General features: G+C 45.0%; 2 protein-coding genes across 4 annotated transcripts in view; one reads left to right on the top strand and one right to left on the bottom strand.

Annotated features, from left to right (window-relative positions):
- The window catches only part of LOC126168779 (synaptosomal-associated protein 25), a 405,535-nt gene that overhangs the window by 265,645 nt on the left and 122,266 nt on the right, over positions 1–17,624 (bottom strand). The window lies entirely within an intron of this gene.
- The window catches only part of LOC126164033 (repetin-like), a 61,667-nt gene that overhangs the window by 3,631 nt on the left and 40,412 nt on the right, over positions 1–17,624 (top strand). The window contains exon 2 of the mRNA XM_049920209.1: positions 2,968–3,530. Coding sequence (XP_049776166.1) covers positions 2,968–3,530 — 563 coding nt within the window. The remainder of the gene's footprint in view (positions 1–2,967; positions 3,531–17,624) is intronic.

Here is a 17,624-nt window from a genome sequence, read left to right on the forward strand (position 1 = left end):
AAAGCAGCCCAGCTGGCTTTCTTGCTTTCTTTAATAATACGACGACACTGAGCACGTAATCGTTTATAATTAATACAATTCGCCACTGTAGGGTGGCGTTTAAAGGTGCGTAAAGCACGTCGACGAACACGTAAAGCGTCTCTACATGCTGCGGTCCACCAGGGGACCGGTACGCGACGTGGAGAAGAAGTAGGGTGAGGGATGGAATATTCAGCAGCAGCGAGAATGACTTCCGTGAGGTGTGCGACCTGACGATCGCAGCTTGTGAAGGTTTGATCCTGAAAGGTCGCCCTGGAAGAGAAGAGCCCCCAGTCTGCCTTGGAGATGGTCCAACTAGAGGAGCACGGAGAGGGGGTATGCTGCAGGAGATGGATAACACACGAGAAGTGGTAGCTCGAATACGTATCAAAGTGCATACCACTCAAACCGGCGTGCAAGTTGGGGAGTACATATAGAGAGGTCTAAATGGGAATAGGTGTGAGATGTGTCCGAAAGAAAAGTAGGGGCGCCAGTATTGAGGCAGACAAGAGTGAGCTGGTTGAAAAGGTCTGCTAACAAGGAGCCCCTCGGGCAGGATGCTGGAGAGCCCCAAAGGGGATGGTGGGCATTGAAGTCTCCAGTTAACAAAAATGGTGCAGGTAGCTGAGCAATAAGTTGCATCATGTCTGCCCTGGTAACGGCAGATGACGATGGAGTGTAAACGGTACGAAAGGAAAACGTAAAAGTGGGGAGAGTAATGCGGATTGCAACTGCCTGCAGGCCGGTGTGCAACGTGATGGGATCGTAGTAAATATCATCCCAGACCAGCAACATAACCCCTCCATGAGCTGGGATACCTACCACAGGGGGTAGGTCAAGACGCACAGAGGTGTAGTGTGCCAAGGCAATTTGATCGCATGGTCGTAGCTTCGTTTCCTGGAGGGCTACGACGAGCGGACGGTGCAAGCGGAGCAGCAACTTCAAGTCCTCTCGGTTGGAGCGAATGCTGCGAATATTCCAGTGAATAAGTGCCATCGTAAGAAAAGGAAGATGAAAGAAGGGGGTCACCTCGAAGGCCGCTGAGGGCCAGGCTTCGAGCGAGCACTGCCGCCGCTATCAGTAGGCGGACAGTCATCGTCCATTGGGTCTATAGGTTCATTGGCCATCTCGGGAGGATGGCCGGGAGGGGGAGCTTCCTCCGCCGGTGAACGGCCAGATGTACGGCTACCAGCGGTGCGGCCAGGCGAAACGGATGACGGCCTGGGGCGGCAACCGCTGGGTGGCGCAGGAGAAGAAATGCGCCGTGGCGGAGAAGGAGAACTGTGCTTCCTATGAGCCTTTTTGGAAGGACGTTTGGTGGAAGTACCGGTCGAAGGCTGGGAGGTCGAGGTACGGAGGAAGTCTGCACGGGATGGTTCCTTCTTGAAGGCCCGTGCATCTGACTTCGGGGTCTTCGTCTTAGCAGAAGCTGATGAAGGGGCTGGTGTCTGTGGGGTGATGGGAGGAAGAGGAGACGTCGACCGCGCGATCTTAGCACTGGCCGAACGGACGACCGTGGTGCTGAAGGGCAGATCGCATGTCTGGGTTGCTACCTCCCTGGTAGTCCGAGGAGAGGCGAGGACAGTACTGTATTTCCCCGCTGGGAGCAGCGTGGGCTTCCTACTAGCCAATAGCTTGCGAGCAGCCGAGGTGGACACTTTCTCTTTGACCCGAATTTCTTGGATACAGCGTTCTTCCTTATAGACAGGACAGTCGCGGGAGGATGCGGCATGGTCACCCTGACAGTTCACACAACGAGGAGACGGAGGTGGACAGTCACCCTCATGGGTATCCCTGCCACAAGTGACACATTTAGCCGCATTGGAACAAGACTGTCGAGTGTGATTGAAACGCTGACACTGGTAGCAGCGCGTAGGTGTCGGGACATAGGGGCGAACAGAAATAACCTCGTAGCCCGCCTTGATGCGCGATGGCAGCTTTACACTATCGAAGGTCAAGGAAAGTGTCCGGGTCGGTACAAGGTCATTGTTGACCTTTTTCATGACCCTATGGACAGCCGTCACGCCCTGCTCATCGAGGAAAGATTGAAGCTCCTCGTCAGTCAATCCGTCGAGGGAGCTAGTATACACTACACCACGAGACGAATTCAAAGTTCGGTGGGCCTCCACCCGGACAGGGAACGTGTACAGGAGTGTGGCCCGAAGCAGTTTTTGTGCCTGAAAGGCACTCTCAGTTTCTAGTAATAAGGTACCGTTACGCAACCTGGTACAAGATTTGACAGATCCGGCTATGGCATCTACGCCCTTCTGAATAACGAAAGGGTTGACAGAGGAAAAATCCTTTCCGTCCTCAGATCGAGAAACGACGAGGAACTGTGGGGCAGGCAGTAGTACTTTTGTCACTGTTGGCTGGTCACGTTTCCGTTTTTGGGCAGAAGTCGAGAGAGATGGAGTAGAATCCATTGCGGAGGAATCCCCCATGATTGCCAGCGTCTCCGATGGCGCGCTCCTTCCTTGTGGGCACCCTCTCAGAGGGCACTCCCGCCTTAGGTGAATGTTTACACCTCAGGTCACACCTCCCGAGAAACAGACGGAGGGACCAATCGGCATGGTCAGAAGGTATCAGCTCAGGCAATCACCCCTCCCCGGGCCTGGCCTTTACCAGGGGGTACGCGCGTGCCTTACATGTCTACCCAGGGCGGGGACTTACGCGTTACCCCGTCACCGGCTACGCGTGCGAACGCGTGGGTCGGCCTTCAGGCACGCACAGGGAGGAAGGAAGAAGAGGAAAAAGAAGAGAGAGGGAGAAAGAGGACAGACTGTCTCAAACGCCGAGGCGGAGACCAGAGAAGGCAATGAGAAGAAGGCAATGAGAAGAAGGCAAGGAGAAGAAGGCAAGGAGAAGAAGGCAAGGAGAAGAAGGCAAGGAGAAGAAGGCAAGGAGAAGAAGGCAAGGAGAAGAAGGCAAGGAGAAGAAGGCAAGGAGAAGAAGGCAAGGAGAAGAAGGCAAGGAGAAGAAGGCAAGGAGAAGAAGGCAAGGAGAAGAAGGCAAGGAGAAGAAGGCAAGGAGAAGAAGGCAAGGAGAAGAAGGCAAGGAGAAGAAGGCAAGGAGAAGAAGGCAAGGAGAAGAAGGCAAGGAGAAGAAGGCAAGGAGAAGAAGGCAAGGAGAAGAAGGCAAGGAGAAGAAGGCAAGGAGAAGAAGGCAAGGAGAAGAAGGCAAGGAGAAGAAGGCAAGGAGAAGAAGGCAAGGAGAAGAAGGCAAGGAGAAGAAGGCAAGGAGAAGAAGGCAAGGAGAAGAAGGCAAGGAGAAGAAGGCAAGGAGAAGAAGGCAAGGAGAAGAAGGCAAGGAGAAGAAGGCAAGGAGAAGAAGGCAAGGAGAAGAAGGCAAGGAGAAGAAGGCAAGGAGAAGAAGGCAAGGAGAAGAAGGCAAGGAGAAGAAGGCAAGGAGAAGAAGGCAAGGAGAAGAAGGCAAGGAGAAGAAGGCAAGGAGAAGAAGGCAAGGAGAAGAAGGCAAGGAGAAGAAGGCAAGGAGAAGAAGGCAAGGAGAAGAAGGCAAGGAGAAGAAGGCAAGGAGAAGAAGGCAAGGAGAAGAAGGCAAGGAGAAGAAGGCAAGGAGAAGAAGGCAAGGAGAAGAAGGCAAGGAGAAGAAGGCAAGGAGAAGAAGGCAATGAGAAGTCAAGGGAAAGAGTAAGGAAGACAGTGAGGTGGAGAAAAGCAAAGAAAGGAACCAACAAAAGGAAGGAAGAAACGAGAAGTGAAAAACCAAAAAGAGCACAATAATAGGTCGAGGAACCGTCCGTCTCCGGACGCAGGCGCTAACTACCCCCGTGAGGGGGATGGACTCCTTTTAGTCGCCTCTTACGACAGGCAGGAATACCTCGGGCCTATTCTAATCCCCGGACCCGCAGGGGGGACTTGTCTGCAATGTCCCACTCTACTCACCCTTTCCTTGGTGTGCGTGTGCCCAGCTCGTTTCGAGCCTGCAACTTTATCGTAGACAATAACATTTTTGGTCATGATATGTGCTCCAGTTTATCACTTAGCAATAAATTAACGACACAGTTACTATTGTGAGAAAGGCGATTTAATGAACAATGTGAAGTGGTTACCTTCAATATGAGCCTCGCGAAATACCCTTAGACTTGAAAAATGAAAATGAAGTCCCATGCTTCTTTTTACAGAGCGTAGGGGAACGATGCGGGAGACCCGCACCGCCTTACTAGGCAAGGTCCTATTGGAGGTGGTTTGCCGTTGCCTTCCTCCGACCGTAATGGGGATGAATGATGATGATGAAGACGACACAACAACACCCAGTCATCTCGAGGCAGGAAAAATCCCTGACCCCGCCGGGAATCGAACCCGGGACCCCGTGCTCAGGAAGCGAGAACGCTACCGCGAGACCACGAGGGCGGACACCCTTAGACTTAAAAAATATATAATAATCCCTGTTCCAAGAAGAGCAGGGGGCTGACAGGTGGGAATATCACAGAGTCATCGATTTCACGTCATGTTTACAAAATACTGACCCAAACTGTTTACAGAAGAATCGAAAAAAAAAAAAACTGTTAGAAGTCAACCTCCTGTAATATCACTTCTGAGTTGCAGATCAATCTTAGGAGGACGCGAGACAATACTCACCTTACGACTTATCCCAGAAGATAGAATAAAAAAAAGAGAAACTACATTCTTATCATTTGTAGGCTTAGAGAGAACTTTTGTGAACGCTAACTGGAGAAGACTTTTGATATTTTGAAGGTAGCAGGGATAAAGTACAGAGAGCAGAAAATTATCTGCAACTTTTAGAAGCCAGACTGCAGCGGTAACGGTCGAAGAGCACGAGACGGAAGCGGTGGTGCGGAAGGGATGGGCAAAGATTGCAGTGTCTGAGCAATACAGTAAAATTTTACATTTAACAAGCATAAAGGAAATCAAGTGGACAGTCTGAAAGGGAATTAGAGTTCAGGAAAAAGAAATAAAAGGTTTGAAGTTTGCCGTAACATTTTAATTTCTTCATCTACCTATACACAGCCAGCCACGCCACGGTGCAGGGTGTAAGGTACCACGTATCGCTACTAATCATTCCCTTTCCTCACAAAGCGAGGGAAAAACGACTGTCTGGAAGCCTCCACGCGAGCCCTAATTTCTCGCATCCTATCTTCAAGGTCCACACGCGAGATGTACGTTGACGGCAGTAGAATCGTTCTGTTGTCTGCCTCAAATGCCGCTTCTCTGAATTTCCGCACTCGTGCCTTGCAAAAAGAGAGTCATTTTTTTCTCCAAGGACTCCCATTCGAATTCACGAAGCATCTCCAAAATACTTCCTTGCTGATCGAACCTACGGTAACAAGTAAAGCGCATGCTTCTGAATTGCTTCGATGTCTTCCTTTAAACCGATCTGGTGAGGATCCTAAACACCGTCAGATGGCAAAGGGCCTGGAAGAGCTGCTGAACAAAATGAACAGTGTCTCGAAAAGACTATTGGACGTACGTCAAAAAAAGTAGAATAGAGGTGATGTATTGTAGTCAAAATGAATCGAGTGATACTGAGGGAATCAGACTAGGACACACTGGAAGTAGCTTATGAGTTCTCAAATTTGGGGAGGAAAATCACTGGTGGTAGCCAAAGTAGAGATGATGTTGAATGGACACTAGCCACAGCTCTAAATGCATTTCTGAAAGTGAGATATTTGTTAACAAGTAATAGAAATCTAAGTGTTTGGTACACTCTTCTGAAAGTTTGTGTCTGGGCTGTAATCTTGTACGGAAATGAAACGTGGACGATAAGTAAGTTCAGAGAAGAAGAGCGTTGAAGGTTTTGAAATGGGGTGCTGCAGAAGAACGTTGCTCACTTTGGTGGAGAAATAACTAATGAGGAGGTGCAAAACTTAACTGAAAAAAAAGGTGCATCCTGAATAAAACAGGAGATGGCCTTATATGCGTGAAGGTGTTGTCAATTTGGTAACGGAAGGAAGCGGGTGACGGGTGAAAATTTTGGAGGAAGACGAACTTGTGGACACAGTAAGAATGCTGCAGCATTTATGCAGACATTAAGAGACTTGCAGAGGACAGGAGCTTGGAGAGATGCATCGCTCCTCCGACTAAAGACCACTGAAGGAGCAGGAACAGCAGCACATTCACTTCACCGAAAGACTGACTCCTGCAATGTGAAAAACCTGACATTCGTGCTTACACTTCAAATGATGTAACCTACGATTCTACAGGGTGACAGATTAGCCGTCCGTGGTGACCGAGAGGTTCTAGACGCTTCAGTCCGGAACCACGCGGCTGCTACGGTCGCAGATTCGAATCCTGCCTCGGGCATGGATGTGTGTGATGTCCTTAGGTTAGTTAGGTTTAAGTAGTTCTAAGTTTAGGGGACTGATGACCTCAGATGTAAGTCCCATAGTGCTTAGAGCCATTTGAACCATTTGATTCAAATTAAGGGAAAAAAACGAAATTTCGCAATCGGGACTTGAATACGACGTGATGTCAGCCAACTACCGTGTAATCCTCCACCACGCGGCGTCATGCAGATGCGGTATGGAGGGGCTTGGGGTCTGCACACCGCACTTTGGGCCGTTGACGTTTATAATTTGCAGCCGCTACCTCTCAAATGTAGTAGCTCTTCAATTAGCAACACGACGCAGAGTACATCCGGGTCAGTCCTACCACCAAGAAAAAAAATCCTTGACAGTACCGGTAATCGAACCCGGGTGCTGCGCATGACAGCCATCTACACTCACCACTTAGCTACTGAGGCGGACAGATGACTCAAATGACAATTCATTTCATACTCAATGTCTCAATTACCCATTTTCAATGGAAATAGCAAGTTGTGGCGAGTAATTTGACTCCGTACGCTTAAAAACAAGCCACCTCTCGTGTTATGGATACAAGAATGTAAAAAAATAATTTTATTTTGTTTCATCTCTTTATGTACACGAAACTCATTTGCTTCTTTAACGCATCTCTGAATAACAAATGAACGGTCACTTGAGTCATAGAGCTCCGTCAAAAATACGAGAGCTATTCGGAAGTAAGAAACGATGGGTTGGGAAATTGAATCCACAGTGGAAACTCGATGAAGCTTTGCACATATGTTTTAGGCAATGTGCCTGTATGCCAGGATAGGTAGTGTCAAGTCGCTCTTCTCGGTTCTGAGTGCACGCTGAGCGCGTAAAGATGCCCTAAAAATAGTGTCTCCCGTGAGATTTCACTCGATTTCATGGAACGCCAATAACGTAACAATCATGCATTTCCTTCTTCAAGAAAATTTTCGGTCGCACATTGCAGGGCATTGAGAACGCTTCTGTAGCGTTTTCGATGGGAAGTATTTGATCACCCATCATACAACCCTGACTTGGCTCTCTGAGTCAGTCATCTCTGCTGAGATGAACCGCTGGTGGTGAAGACGACATCCTGGCATAGACAACAGCCTGCAAACCAGCGTAGAAAATTGTCTGGCAGCACAGCAGGCTGCCTTCTACGACGAGGGTATTGAAAAATTGGTACACCACCACGACATATCTACGTGTGAGCGGCGACATTGTAGAGAAGTAGCTGGAATATGTAGCTAACTGTTGCAAATAAAACAGTTTTGATTTTCACTGAGGTGTCTATTTCGCGATCGATCTTTTCTTACTTATCCAGCAGCCCTCGTACTTTATTCAATATGCTGTTTAAGTGTATCTATGAAAGATTTTCCTCTATGTAGACCCCGCTTTAAGGTAACAACTAGCACGTTGTATTCGTTTGTTCAGTTCGACCGATACTCGTTTCTAGTGAATTCGTGTCGTTCAGTCACTGATAGGTGACAAACTAAAGCAGCTGCAATGCCCTGAAGCGTCGATGCTGTCCTCGAAAATGTAGTTGCAGCTCCGAAACGCATAGAGTGGAACAGAAAAAGAAAATGAAGACTGCGTATCCCTAAAAAAACGAAAAAAAGTGTAACTTTCAATGCACAGCTCATGACGAAATCTCTGCAAATAACGTAAGTTCGTCACCCGTCTCAAATGACTAAAGTACTACACATTTTCCACTTCAGTTACCTTCATTATAAAAAGTACTTTTCGGCGTTTCGTCTGCACAATAGTTCTTTACGTGCCCATCTACATCCATACTCTGCAAATTCCCCTCACGGTGTCTCACGCGAAGAGTGCTTCTGGTATTACTATTACAGCCCCGCCGCAGTTTTCTACTGTTCCGTTCGTAGGCAGTGCGCTGAAAGAAGTACTGCAGATAAATCTCCGAATTATTGTGGTCAGTCCAAAGACAGACTGATGCAGCTCCCCATTGCTACTACATTCTTTGCGAGTTTCCATCTCCGAAAGGTTCCATCACCGAAAAACTACTGCGACTTTCATCCTTCTGTATCTGCTTAGCTGGCCGGTGTGGTCGTGCGGTTCTAGGCGCTACAGTCTGGAACCGCGTGACCGCTGCGGTCGCAGGTTCGAATCCTGCCTCGGGCATGGATGTGTGTGATGTCCTTAGGTTAGTTAGGTTTAAGCAGTTCTAAGTTCTAGGGGACTGATGACCACATGTTAAGTCCTATAGTGTTTAGAGACATTTTTGTATCTGGTTACTGTATTTATCTCTGAAGTTGTCTCGACGATTTTTACACTCCTACCCCTACACACTTCCTTCAAACATTAAACTGGCGATCTCAGAATGTGTCCTATCAACCGGACCGATCCTTTGTTCTAGGCAGATTGTTCCACAAATTTGTCTTTTTTCCAGTTCTATTCAGTATCTGCTCATTAGTTAAGCGATCTACACATCTAATCGTCGACTCCACAATTTATCTGATTTTATCGCCACAATCATTTCGGGAAATGCATGTGGAACAAGTTAATACACTGTTCCTTTTGACAGACACTTACAACACGAGTAAGTCTTTTGCTGGGAGTGCAATATAGACACCTCAGCCTTAAAAAGTCGTATTTCATGAAAAACAAAATGTGAGATGACAAACGTTGAAAACTGCATACAGGAAATGTCGATATTGTTTCCTCCATATGTTTCTTGGTGCACGACGTGGGAAACAAACGATACTGCACGAACTGGACCGAGACCTGTCCAGTCTCACATCCACAAAAAGCAGACACCACGAAAAAGTAAATATCTCAGGGTCAGTTTTGCTTGTTACGACTCCAAAATGAAGTCGATTGAGTGAGTTCCAAGTGGTCCATAAGGAGCCGATATCTGCTTGTTGGGAAGCTGTGGAAATCACTCCTCGGAAAGCGAGCGATGGACAATGTGGACCAGAGGAGCCCACAGGTTTCCACGTCAGTAGTGGCGAAATATGTTCCCCACACAAGTGATTCATAAAATGTTGAGGATATTGCTATGTGTTTATCATTTCCTCGTATTGGTTCTGCAGTGCACTTCCAGTGCCTGGTCAATGTTAAGCTAACAATGTAACATAATAAAACGTGTTTTTACATTTCCAATCTTTTTCTTTTCCGTTATTTACGTTATTTATGTTATCCGCGTCGTAAGTCCTGTTCTCTCAATTTAATGCTTTCCTGCCAACAAAAACTTCGTGTGGATAACAATTTCCACATTTAGCGCTTTTGAACTCTAAATCACACGTTGCAACATCGATTTTCAAATCGATTTATGTGGAAACTACTACTTATTCCTGTTCGCATACAACCTATAGCATGTAACATAAAACTATACACTGTTTTAGAATCTTAATCATTTTGGGTTCTGTGTAATGTACGTGGGTGGGACTTTTAGGGGGCACTTTCAAACTGTTGTCGCAACGTTTCGTCACCTGACGGTACTCTAAACTGCAACAAATCAAAAACAGCATTTGAATTTCTTTTCTGTCTTTGCATCTTTATGCCGTTCGGAAGTCGTTTGCAGTTTTGCAGATTTGTGGAACTTTTTGAAACTGGTGAAGGGACAGCTTGTGGAAGCGCCACGATGATTACCATGCGTTATAGTCTCAGAAAACCACATCCAACTTAGAAAGCACACCTTTAACTGCTTTGGAATAAACCAACCACGGATAAAAAACCACGAAGCCCAATCGGAACGTTCCCCTTATACTACATGTGTCATTCTTTAAATTATAATTTTTGATACATTTCCATGGTCTCAACAAAGTGTTACTGTTGTATTTCGTCTAAGATTGTGTGCTTTTAGATTTCTCTCACTTACCTTTTCGGTTTTCGTGCGATTATGAGGTGCAAAACACTTACCAATATTAGTCATTTAGTTATTCTATTCACTACGCTTTTGTACCTCACGAAATTCTACGGAAACCACATTCGTGCACCGCTGCTTACTTACAGCTCACTGTTGACCGGAAAAATTGAGAGAGAACTTACTTCACTGTCAACAATACTCTTGCGTCGTATCAATCACCTGAGTTTCGTGGCGGCGCATTATTGAGACCTTCATGCTTAAATGTGATACTTATTCACAATAGCAATTATAAAATTATCTAAATGAAGGGTGTTTTTACTAAAATTACTCAATGACCGTCAAACACTACCACATACCCTGGCAACAGTTTAAACGACGACGACGACGACGACGACGACGACGACGACTTCACACCTCTATCAACAAGCAATAATCAGCGACCAGACAGTTTAAATGAACATCTCTTCAGCAAATTAAAAGAAATATAAAAACAACTGGCTGCTTTCAATTAGCACCTGACAGTTGGTAACAATTATCTGAATTTTTATGTCGTGCAATTGTTTTGTTACATCAGTAGCCATATCTGATTTATGAAGTAGTGGGCACCTAGAGACACGGGAACGGGGACGAACTACACAACACACAGAATTGTACATGTCACTGAATATTTATGCACACTGCCACTGTGCTTGTCGCCGTCGTGGTGTGATGCTCTACACAACATTTCTAAGACGAAATTATCACCATGGATGTCCTCCGTAACGGTACCACGTCCCTATGTTATCGTGTCGTGACTCAGTCGATCGGCAGCTTCATTTCATTATAACTTGTTAGTAATGTCTTGAGTTTGTCGACATGTACTGTTTCTTACGTTATGAGCTACATATTGCTCACAAGCACTAAGACACCGAATATTCTGGCTGCTGAAATGTAAATTTAATTTTGCGTAGATACTTAATTTTTCAAAGATGTTATTTTTAAGATTTTACTTAATTTTTTTACAGGTGTGTAATGTGCATTTAGGATGCGATAATTCATTGTTTAGCGTTGCGAAGAACGAACAATGCACGTACATCTAGAAAAAACGCAGTGATGTTGCCCAAGAACGTATTCGTAGATATTGAAAATAAATTGATGGTTCATTCCTTATCGTCATTGTCAGATCACTTGTACCCAGCAAGGAGATTTAAAAAATATTGATATTTTGTATTGGTAATGTACCACACGTAATGTCCATTTGTGAACATCGATATTCGTGTGTTCAATTTTTAGATCCGTTCTTGAAGGTAAATGATAAGAACAAACTTCGCGTGTTGTCACTATCGAGAAACTGCCGTAGCTCTAGGGCGGCTATACAACTATTTTCGTGTACGATCCAAGAATGATCTTCTTAAAGAAAAACAAAGCTATTTGAAAGTAATTGGCTTTCTTGTAATTTCACTTCCACCCCCTGTAAAATTTTACATAAAGAATAAAGATGTATAGCGTTAAAAAGTTATAAAAATTCGGAGCTATTAATTTTCAACACGCGTCGTACATCTTTTCACGTCATAGACGCCATTTGTTTGAACAACATCTCGAAAACCACCTTTGCAGTGCACACAGCTACAATCAATCACGGAATAATAAGGATTGAAGATCCACATCCAGGTACTGAATCATGCTGAAAAAGGTAGCTTTATGAATTTACTTGAAGGGATTGAAATATATGTACATAAAAGCAAACCACCACAATCTCCTCAATGAACAGACCGAGTTAGCCAATGTAGCCTTTCTTCAAAACTTCATTCCTTTTCTTTCCAGTTTAAAATAAACTACTTCGTTTGACAATAACATGCTGGCACTAACGCATCATGAAATAGTGCATAAAATATAACAGCTTGCTTAGTCATTCATTATTTTCTTTGCTTTCAGTGTATACCGCGATATTTACATAATGTCACTGCGTTAACGCTTCATTACAAAGTGGCTGCTTTATTTGTTTACCTTAATCGTAATCCGTTCTCATGTAATATAAATTGTAAGTAATGAGATGTTTGTAGTTTGTAAATTTCTTCTGTCACATCAATGTATGCATCGAAATATCTCAGATAGAGATTCTTTGGCATTGTTACGGTTGCAATATCGCCATCTTTGCATATATCCTACCATGTGGCAAACGTTTTGGTGAATGTGAGTGGTGCTTTACGTGTGCACACACGCATGTAAAAGAGTTGCTTCATATAATCTTCGCTACAACATGAAACAACCAGTCAGCATTGCAACGTAACGGCCCGGAATTTTCGGCACAATTATCTAAAACATTTTCACTCTAATAATTTGTTTACTTTGTTTGAAATGGTTATGAGACGCAATTACAAGCAGACAGTTTCTCACTTGTTTTGGTTGTAGGACACCACCACCCCAATGAATTTTCACAATATGGGGCAATAAAAAATGAAAACCAATGTAAACTACAACAAAAATTTATGTCAATGTGAACAAGCCGTCTGACGATGTGCCTGTCTGTTTTAAACCCGCAACGGCGCTATTTATGTAAATAAACAACGTCATAAAAATTAGCTGGTTGCTGTTATCTCCTGTGAAAGAATGCAGCCACGGTCTGAAAATGTCCATTTTCGAGAACACGCCATTTTCAGGTCAACTTAGTGATAATTTTCTATGTATTCTAGGTCTTAAAAATCCACGCTCTGGTTACAGATTCTTTTTCGCATTCGTAAACCGAATGACCGCTCACTATACAAGACTCCTCGAGAAGCTAAACGTGCTTGTAACGCACCGAAAACCCCCCATCCTACCAGGCAAGACTGAATACTTGCTGGTCGGGTGCACGTGAGAGTTGGTCCAAACAACTGGCGGATAATGTACTATTTTTAGGACTTTTGAAAGTGTTCAGCAGAAAGTTAACACCCTGGAACACGGAATCGAGAGGAAGAGACCTGCCCAAGAGCAGTCGTCTATTAGTTGGCATCGATATATAGTCAGCTAATGAAATGATGTGACATCAACCTGAGAAAGGCGAGCTTTTTCTTTTTAGGTAGGGTAATGAGATTCGGTGATCACTTTTGTTGAAGACAGCGATGGGACTTGGTTTCAAGACTTGTTCTGCGCTTGCCCTTGGTTCTGTTCTGACGCTGTAATGACTTCAGTCTACTCCATGTTGTGAGAATAAGCACCAGACTCGAATGAAATCCAACAAAGACTGGAATGGTAATCAGAACGAACATTCGACTTTGTTTCTTTTTTTGAAGCCAGTTTTCCGTCTCCCACCTGATGATGCTTTTGTAGTCGTACTGTAACACTGATCCGAGTCTTTGCCCTGCTGCCATGGGGTGCCTCTTATCACCGGAGTCATCTGGTTCAAATCCGATTCGTCGGGTGCCGCCTCTGAAAATCGGCCGCAAGTAGTAAAACTTTATCCTGCTCTGAGAGCTTACTCCTCGTATCGCCGCTACCTGCATGACGAACATGCCGGGCGTGTAGCTCCAGTGGACCTCGGGCGTTATTCCTTTCGGCCTGCACAAAGGGAAAGACCATTCAGCAGCCGCCATGCTCTGCCCACTAGCAGAGATGGACAGGACAACAGCCAGAGAAAGACGCTGCCGCAGATCGACGTCCGTCGCAGCAAATATGCATTGTTGACGGCATGTTTTGCACATATCCAGTGAAGAGGTGAATTTTGAATTGATTAATGATCATGAGTTCTGGAGCCCCCCAAAAAATAAGAAAAATATTTTCCCATATCCCTGGTAAAAGTTTCTATTCAACACATTTTACCATCCAACGTGTGCTCGATATTATGCAAGTTACCACAAGACGTTACTTCAGTAGTCTTTTTCTTGCAACTATTACTCGTATAGCGGTGAGAGATACCTTACGAAGTCAACATTCCCAAAGTGGTGGGCAACGAACAGCCTATAGGGCTCCCACATAATTACATCCGCTGCTCCGTTAAGGTGGGACCGGTGCCGTACAACGCATGTATTCCAACTGCAGCGTGGTACACGAACCAAGGACCTGGAGCTAAAAAGACAAGATAAAGACCAAGAAAATCACTGGGTATTTTAGAGTAGCACAGTGTTCCAGCATTGTTTATTCCAATAAGAGGCCTAATCTGCTCTTCGCATTCGTTCCTCGTAAGAGATTGTAGAAACGAGCATGTTCTCTTTATTATGTATGTATCACGAAGCATTTCTGATTACAGAAAACAAAATCACCACCTCACTCTTCTTCCTACAGGAGTCCTCTCTGGTAGTCACAGAGGATGAAATTGTCGTAATCACTACAGTGAACACCGCAATGCTTATCACACAAACAGTTACTCAAAATTAATAATACCCTTATACTGGTCACTCAATATGTAATACAGGGTCTTTCAGAATTAATATACGGGCTTTATTTTATTACATTCAACCTATAAATAATACATAAAATCCAAGAGCAACTCCAACAGTTTTCCTTCCAAGTATTCAATCTAAGCATCATTCGTCACACATCAAGTCGATTGGCGGGTTCCTCCCAAACCTTGATGTGTGTGTCTGGAGTAGAAGTACCAACAATATTGTTTCTAAGGTCGGGTAGATTGCCTGGTAGCGGAGGCACACACATGATTCTTTATTAATTCCAAAGGTAAAAACCGCATGGCTTCAGATTGTGTGTGAACGAGGTCATGCAAAAAAGCTTTGTCGTCTGGTCCCTTGCGGCTAACCCAAGGTCAGGTACAATGTTGTTTAACCAGTCGCGTACTGAGTTATGTCAGTGAGGCGGAGCACCATTTTACTGTCAAAGTTCTGTGGTTCAGCTTCTTCCAATTGAGGAAAGATTTATAGTTCTAGCGCATCGAGATAAGAAACATCAGTTACTGTGGCCTCACCGAAAATGAAAGGCTCAAACTTCCCGCCAGTATATTGCACAAAAAAAATTCAATTTAGGAGAATCTCGTTGCAACTGTATCATCTGGTGGAGAACAGCTGACGCTACAGGCGCACATTATGTGTGTTCGCAGTTCCACTTCGAGTCGTCATTGAAGACGATACGATCCAGAAAATCTGCATCGTCATGCACCAAAATTTCGTTTGCAAATTCGGCAAGTAATCTATAGTCTAAATTTTAGAGTTTGCACCAACTCCAAACGGTAAGGACGCAGTAACAAGTGTCTCCTTAAAAATCTCCACACGGACGTCCCTTTGCGCACAGGTACACAAACAAAGCTTAGTTGCTCTTTCATTTGATGTATTATTTAAAATTATAACTTTAATAAATGCTACAATGCCTTAAAAACTGTACATCTGTTTTGAAACGATCTGTATAATACACCATGTGTACACGGAAGTAACTTGGTTGAAAAATTATTGCGAAATGCTGAAAGATACGAAAACGATCAGCATTTGGTCCCTAGACTCCCTGCTGACCCGTCGATATAAATACACTGCCGGAAAAAAAGTACACCTGTGAACACAACGTCGATTTTGATCCGATGACGGCATATGCGACCTGGGGGATAGTAGATGTACTGATAATGCTTCAGCGTCGTCTGTCAACAGAGAGCGTAGTGGCATAGCCCCTAGTAATAGTCCGTTTACCATTTGTTCACACAGACAACGCAACAACACTTCGCCAGGCAGTTATAACGACGGGACTCTGGGGTCGCTGACGGTGGCAGCAGTCAAACCAGAGAACGCTTTAAACGGTCGGCACTTGGGGGCCGAGGGCAAAAAGCAGTGAAGAGCAGCAGTCAGAAGTAGTCAATATCATGAGAGGTGTGTCGCAGTTGGCAGTCGTCTAGTCACTACACAGTGACACTTCACTTCAATGGTGCTGCAGTAAGAATCCGAGAAGACTGGACACATTCGAAGGAGGAGAACAGTTTCTGATAACTATCCAGCAACAGTTATTCTCGACATGGATAAAAGTCAGTCGTCAACTGCATAAGGAAACCTTTCTTTAGTTCCTTTTACCGGTTTCAACCGTTTAAACTGTCAGCTTCAGAAGTGAAATAGGCTCATATCATTAGGAAGCCAATGTCAAAATAAGAATCGGACGATAGTGCCCTACAAAGGATTAACAAACACAAATTTAAAGTAAAAATGGCTCTGAGCACTATGGGACGTAACTTCTGAGGTCATCAGTCCCCTAGAACTTAGAACTACTTAAACCTAACTAAAGGACATCACACACATCCATGCCCGAGGCAGAATTCGAACCTGCAACCGCAGCAGTCGCGCGGTTCCGGACTGAGCGCCTAGAGCCGCGAGAAATTACACCTGTTCCTGGTTTCATTTTGGTTCTTTACATTCGTCGTTATCTTTTCGCCAGCCTGGACGAAAAGGAATATTTTTTTTTTCCCTCGCCAGCAAACAAGGCCAGCTAGTGGTGTTGAAGCGTGCCCCACCCACACACACACACACACACACACACACACACACACACACACACGATCGTTGTACGCGACACACACTACTTCTACGAGAAATCGAGCTGGCTGAACTTTTCCGAAGGCAATAATTCTCCGGCGTCTTTATAGCGCTTTGCGATTGGGAAATCTCGTGGGAGCTGCAACACGGGCTGAGGGCTGGGTTTTGTAGCGGCCGCAGGCAGGCGGTCGATGTGGCCGGCTGCTGGTCGGCCTCACCAGTCTACTCCACGACCGAGAACCGCCACAGCAGCACAACTCGGGCATCCTGCGGAGACGTCCGCGTTTTTCCTGGCCGCGCATCGCCCCGTAAAAAAGCGCACATCCGCGATGTGCTCGCCCGACGTAGGGCGACAGTCTGCTTTCGTTACATGCCGTTTTTCAGCTTATGAGAGAAAGGAATTTATTCATAATGCACTGCAACGGAGATGTCGCACGTTTAGTACCGTTGCGTCGCTATCTTAATCGAGACATGGGGAAACTGGTTGGTTAAAACCCATACCAGCTTTAGTTTTGAATAACCGGACTTTTTAGGCATTGTTTGGTGCCATTTATAACCACTTTCTTTAACTTTTTACCGATAGTCAGTTAAAAATTGTTACATCAATTTACCAAAGAAGCGGTACTCATTTTTTTAAAATGTAACTTTCGTAATAACTAGTGATCTATTTGTAAAGTTTCCAGAAAGTGGGAAAAGCGAAGACTGCCATTTCAATAACAACGTCGACAGTTCGAAATTAACAACAGATACGAGACCTAAGAGTCATTGCAGTACTGCTGAGACGATGGTATCTGTTGCCATATCACGTGGCCCATAAGAGGATGCAAGTGCACGAGTTGCCCACGCCTGATCTATCATTGTCGAAACAATAACATGTTTCCGTGTGACGTGGCCTGTTAGGCAAAACGCGTGTACGTACAGCTTGAGAGACTGCTTCGCACGTGATCTATATGGTAGTTTCTCGTTTTCGTCGATGAATATTGTTGTATTACAAAATGGCACTGTCCCTTGTCGAAGTATTTTACTAAGTGCGGTAGCAAAGAAGTACAAGGCATCTGCTTTAAAAGATTAAAAGCGG

The sequence above is a fragment of the Schistocerca cancellata genome, chromosome 1 (assembly GCF_023864275.1).
Source record: "Schistocerca cancellata isolate TAMUIC-IGC-003103 chromosome 1, iqSchCanc2.1, whole genome shotgun sequence".
NCBI classification, from domain to species: domain Eukaryota; kingdom Metazoa; phylum Arthropoda; class Insecta; order Orthoptera; family Acrididae; genus Schistocerca; species Schistocerca cancellata.